The sequence below is a fragment of the Ornithorhynchus anatinus genome, chromosome 7 (assembly GCF_004115215.2).
Source record: "Ornithorhynchus anatinus isolate Pmale09 chromosome 7, mOrnAna1.pri.v4, whole genome shotgun sequence".
Classification (NCBI taxonomy): Eukaryota; Metazoa; Chordata; class Mammalia; order Monotremata; family Ornithorhynchidae; genus Ornithorhynchus; species Ornithorhynchus anatinus.
The window spans coordinates 35,233,258-35,239,308 of record NC_041734.1 but is presented as its reverse complement, the minus strand read 5'-3'; the positions used below and the strand labels follow the sequence as shown (position 1 = coordinate 35,239,308).

The 6,051-nt window shown below is 52.4% G+C and overlaps 1 protein-coding gene across 1 annotated transcript; it reads right to left on the bottom strand.

Moving 5' to 3' along the window:
- Positions 1 to 851: 851 nt before the first annotated feature.
- Positions 852 to 4,848, bottom strand: ARL4C (ADP ribosylation factor like GTPase 4C). Its single transcript, XM_001519814.4, has one exon. The coding sequence runs from the start codon at positions 4,670 to 4,672 to the stop codon at positions 4,094 to 4,096; it is 579 nt and encodes a 192-aa protein (XP_001519864.2). The 5' UTR covers positions 4,673 to 4,848; the 3' UTR covers positions 852 to 4,093.
- Between the last annotated feature and the right edge of the window lie 1,203 nt (positions 4,849 to 6,051).

Genomic DNA, 6,051 nt, shown 5'->3' with positions numbered 1-6,051 from the left:
ATTAGAATATTGATGGTATTTGTTAAGTGCTTACAACAGTGCCAAGCACTTTTCTAAGCACTGGAGGAGATACAAGGTAATCAGATTGACCCACGTGGGGCTCATAGTCTTAATACCCATTTTACAGATGAGGTAACTGAGGCACAGAGAAGTTAAGTGACTTGCCCAAAGTCACACAGCAGACAAATGGTGGAGGCGGAATCAGAAGCCACGACCTCTGACTCCCAAGCCCGTGTTCTTTTACTGAGCCACGCTGCTTCCCAGCTCTCTCCACTGGCATCAACAGGATCATTAATAGTATCCTCATTACTATCATTTTTATCATTATCATTATTATTGTATTTGTTAAGCACTTACCTACATGTCAAGCACTGTTCTAAACCCTGGAGTCCATACAAGGTAATCAGTTCAGGCACAATTCCTATCCAACAGAGACCTCATAGTCTAAGACGGAGTAGGATGATTCAATTTCCATTTTTCGGTTGAGAAATTGAGGCACAGATGTTAAGTGTCTTGCCCAAGGTCACATAGCAAGCAATCAGCAGAACTAGGGCTAGAATCCACATCTTCTGACTTCCAGGGCCGGATTCTTTCCACCAGGCCATGCTACTTCTTTTGCCCCTAACCCATCACCACCATCAAAGGCAACGCCAACGGAATGGAGGAGACCTATGGCTGAGGGCCTAAGGGGATGTGTCTAATGTAGCATTTTCAGATGGCAAGGATACTTACAGATTGTTAAATTTCCACTATTTTATACCATGGGAGCAGCAGAGAAGTTGGTTTTGCAAATTATCACCAGGGAAAGATGTCCAGAAAATATTATGAAAATGAAAATCTCTCCAAACACCTGATTGTATAAATAATTTATTTCCGTTCACAGCATCACGTTTTCATTGTAAAAAAAAAGAGGAAAGACAAGAAAATAACAAATTTATGACAGAATTAATGGAAAATAAACCTAGGCAACAAGGCATTTTCTTAGATTCCAACACTGAACTAGACCATTCTATCATGAGCAGGACTGAATCAAAATCGATGTCCCTGGTATCTCCTGGAGAGTGTTTCAAAATTTCTTTTGAGGAAACCCAAACCATTCTGAAAATTTTGCAGCATCTGTCTCCCCTCCTAGATTGTAAGATTAAGGATACGGATCGGGCCTACTAACTCTGCTCTCCCGAGCGCCGAGTACAATGCTCTGCACAGAGCAGACACTCCAGGCTAGTGATTCTTGTAAAAAAACCCATGTTAGTTCTTATAAAGGGCAAAAGCACAAATCTCTACTTTATTCATGTTTGACGACATAATTTTGGTAAACTCTTATTTTGTAGGTCACTGCCCACCTATAGTTTGCCAAAACCGAGCTCAGAGCCAATCACCAGTGTGGCCCAAAACATTACAGAAAACTGCAGGTGTAATGGTGGGGAAATGAAAGTGCTTTGATGTACTGCCCAAGAACTAGCTGATGGCATGATTACCCATTAAACCTCGGTAGTATAATATATTAAAAATCCAAGTGATTTGTTGGCTTGGGGGCTAAGGCAGAATTTCTTAATGTTACTTTGAACGCCTCAACACGCTTTACCTCAAAAGCTTATATTTGGTTTCTGCAAATCACAAAATCAATATATTATTTCTCTCAATAGTGTGGAGCTACCAAATGTCAAAGTGCTTAAGAAAGTGTTGCATGTGAAGAAAATAAAAGGTAAAAATTAAAAAAAACTGTACAGTTTCCATAATGGGTCCAGCCCATTCAGAAATTTGTGAACTAAATTGTTTCTGTGTAAACCGGAATTTTGGAGGCCTATAAATACTGCTTGACTTTGATACTGTCTCCAGCAGATTTCTTCCCCAAAGAACAGGATTGGGAAGGTACCGAGTTTCCTACTACAAGGAGATAAAGGAGGATCAGTTAGGTTTCTTTCCCAAACTGAACTTGAAATGGGGAGCAGGGAATGTCTCTCGGAGTTCTTAAAGTGAAATTAAGAACAATGGGGCTCAAGACACAGGTTTACAATTTGGGTAACTCACATGCGCAAATTTGACAGTGCCCATTTCCCAGTTCTCCCTGATGAAATCTGTAAAAGGATTAAAGGACAATAAAACAAAACAAACCAAAAAAAAGTCTGAGTTTTCTCCTTTGGATAAATACTGAAGGTTAACGGGGGTCAACATTATCTGCTACCAGGATGGCCGGCCTGACTATAAACGATTTCTTTAAAAAACGCATTATTAAAAATACTTTTTTTTTAAATTCAGTTGATCTCTCGCCCAACGCCGCTGCTTTCAGGTAAACTGCTAAATGCAAGAGCAGAGATGATGTCATCCTTCCACTGCAGGGCTCCCTTATCTCCAGCACTAATGGAATCTCATTGTTGTTTGCATTTGGCTAAGGTACTGGCTGAATTCACAGTCCCCGTACATAAAGGAGTTTAATTCACACGAATTTAACTCTTTGTGCTTCTTCCCTTGCTTTTTTTTTTAATCCAGGCAGCAAGGTGGGTTTTTTGGTGGACAACATCAAGTAATAAATAGTACATTTGTATGGAATACTTAATTGGATCAGCCGAATTAGAATGTTCCCATTTGCGGGGTAAAGTGATATCAAGGGACATAATAAAAGATTTCTAAATCGAATGTTCTTCAATTAAGGAAAATACTTGAAAACAAAGACGTTTGAAAACCCTTCATCACACAGTTCATATGACAAAAAAAAAACCCTTTGCAGATAAACATTTTAAAATTCAGCACACACCAGCAGCTGGTGCTTGCTTACAAACTAACCAATTGGCTAAGATAACTTTAAATTCCATATGGATCTATGCATTTATGCTGATTATATTGTGCAGAGGGGTTTTCACGGTTCTTCCTTCCTCCTCCTCCCTCCCCGATTAAAGGCAGAGCCTTGCCCTTTAACACCCTTAAGCTTTCTGCAAGCAGTAAATGTATCATTTGCCACCGCCCCAACTGTGTTTTTTTTTATAATTTTAATTTTTTATTGGTCTTTTTTTTTTGTCGGTGTGATAACGGCCTCTACGTGGACTGAATCCAAACCATCTGGAAGATGCCTAAACCAAGGCTGAAAAGAAGTTCTCACCCAAAGCAGCCTCCCGTGTCCACCCTTAAGCAATAAGACATGGGCTTTTGCTACAGCAGTTTGCCAGCCTCGCCAGTAGCCGGCCAATCCAGTGCTCCCAAAAGGCGGCGACTCAGTCGTCTCCCACCAGCAACCCCTCGCCTCCATCGGGGTCAGAGCGCACATTCCGGGGCGGTTCAAACAGGGGCCTGCCCTGTCCCATCCAACATTTCTGTCCTCTCGGTCCCGAGGTTTGAGAGGCGGCTGAAGGCCTCCCCTCCCCGCCATCAGATCCCTCTCACCTTAAACGTCCTAGGGATGTGAGTCCAGGATCCTAGGGATGTGGGTCCAGGATCCTAGGGAAGTGAGTCCAGGAACCTGGGGATGTGAGTCCAGGGTCCCGGGGATGTGAGTCCAGGGTCCTAGTGATGTGAGTCCAGGGTCCTAGTGATGTGAGTCCAGGGTCCTAGGGATGTGAGTCCAGGATCCTAGGGATGTGGACCCAGGACCCTCCTGGGGGGGGGGGGGGGGGGGGGGGGGAGGATGAGGGTCTCCGGGCCTTCTAGTCCTGCTAGAGAGCCAAGAAACGGTTGCTTTCCTCCACAATCTTTGATCAGTAAGCGTTCAGCCGGGGAGAGGACTATTACAGATGGCCGGTCGGTCCACCCCGAAGGTCAGGCAGAGTGACATCCCCGGGCATCCATCCTCCCCTCCCCCGACCCCCTTCCGGTCACTCACCTCGAACTGGAGGAGCTCAAACAAAAGCCCCCTCCCCCTCCCCGACCAGAGGAGACCAGGGGACGGACGGTCCGTATCCATCGTCCCCTTGGGGGTGGACCAGCAAAAAGGGAGCCGAAGGCGGGGACGGTGGGGTGGGTGGGAGGGGGATAGGAAAGGGGCCGCGGGTCAAAGTTCACCGGTCCTTTCTGCTGGGAAAACTCCGCCGGATGGCTTTGGTTGTCTGTCTGAGTCCACGGGTTCTGCCCGGGGGGCCGTCCTGGCCGCCGGGCACCCCCTTTACCGTTTCTTTTTCTGCTTGAGGGATTTCCTGCGCTTGAGGATCATCTCGTAGAGTTTGTCCATGCCCTCGGTCAGGCCCTCGCCGATGATGGCGCAGGCCGGCTGGACGTGGTAGGTGGTGGCCGGGATGAGCTCGTGCAGGGCCAGCTGCTTCTCGATCTCGGCCACCGGCAGGGACTTGGGCAGGTCCTGCTTGTTGGCGATGACCAGCAGCGGGGTGCCCTGGTTCTCGGCGAACTTGGTCACCTTGTGCAGCTCCGTCTTGGCCTCCTCCAGCCGGTCGACGTCGACCGAGTCCACCACGTAGATGATGCCGTCGGTGCAGCGGCTGTAGGACTTCCAGAGCGGCCGCAGCTTCTCCTGGCCGCCCACGTCCCAGAAGTGGCAGCTGATGCCCTTGGCCGTGCCGTTGCTCAGCTTGATCTTCTCCGTGTTGAAGCCGATGGTGGGCACCGTGTTGACGAACTCGTTGAACTTGAGCCGGTAGAGCACGGTGGTCTTCCCGGCGGAGTCCAGGCCCAGCATGACGATGTGCAAGGACTGGAAGGCGGAGATGTTGGAGGAGATGTTCCCCATGGCTCCCGGACTCGGCCTGACCCCGACAGGCACCGGGGACAACCCTGGCACCCTGGCACCCTGGCAAGGCGCTCCCTCCCGGGCCCCGGGCACCACCACCCCCCACCCCCTCCCGGGGCTCCTGCTCCCTTAGGAGGCGTTCCTGTCCGCCGCCCCTCCTCCTCCTTCTCCTCCTCCTCCTCGTCCCCCGCCCTCTTCCAGGCTCCTGGGGCCGCCCCTCGCCCTCCTCCTCCTGGTGGTCGCCCTCCTCCTCCTGGTGGTCGCCCTCCTCCCGGGCGATCAAAGATCAGGTCCCTGGTCCTGGGGGTCCTCTCCTCGCCCCCTCCTCCTGGTGGTCGCCTTCCTCCCGGGTGATCAAAGATCAGGTCCTTGGCGCCGGGGCTACTGCTCGCCCTCCTCCCGGGCGATCAAAGAACAGGTCCCTGGGCCGCTCCTCGCCCTCCTCTTCCTGGTGGTCGCCCTCCTCGTCCTGGTGGTCGCCCTCCTCCTCCTGGTGGTCGCCCTCCTCCCAGGCGATCAAAGAACAGGTCCCTGGGTCGCTCCTCGCCCTGCTCGTCCTGGTGGTCGCCCTCCTCCCGGACGATCAAAGATCAGGTCCTTGGAGCCGGAGCCACTCCTCGCCCTCCTCGTCCTGGTGGTCGCCCTCCTCCCAGGCGATCAAAGATCAGGCCCCTGGTCCTGGGGGTCCTCCTCCTCTTGGTGGTCGCCCTCCTCCCGGACGATCAAAGAACAGGTCCCTGGGGCCACTCCTCGCCCCCCTCCTCCTGGTGGTCGCCTTCCTCCCGGGCGATGAGAGATGAGATCCCTGGTCCTGGGGGTCCTCTCCTCGCCCCCTCCTCCTGGTGGTCGCCTTCCTCCCGGGCGATCAAAGATCAGGTCCCTGGGGCCGCTCCTCGTCCCCCTCCTCCTGGTGGTCGCCCTCCTCCCGGGCGATCAAAGATCAGACCCCTGGTCCTGGGGGTCCTCTCCTCGCCCCCTCCTCCTGGTGGTCGCCTTCCTCCCGGGTGATCAAAGATCAGGTCCTTGGCGCCGGGGCTACTGCTCGCCCTCCTCCCGGGCGATCAAAGAACAGGTCCCTGGGGCCGCTCCTCGCCCTCCTCCTCCTGGTGGTCGCCCTCCTCGTCCTGGTGGTCGCCCTCCTCCTCCTGGTGGTCGCCCTCCTCCCAGGCGATCAAAGAACAGGTCCCTGGGTCGCTCCTCGCCCTGCTCGTCCTGGTGGTCGCCCTCCTCCCGGACGATCAAAGATCAGGTCCTTGGAGCCGGAGCCACTCCTCGCCCTCCTCGTCCTGGTGGTCGCCCTCCTCCTCCTGGTGGTCGCCCTCCTCCCGGGCGATGGGAGCTGAGCGATCGGGCCCCCGGCTGCGGGGCTTCTCGTCGTC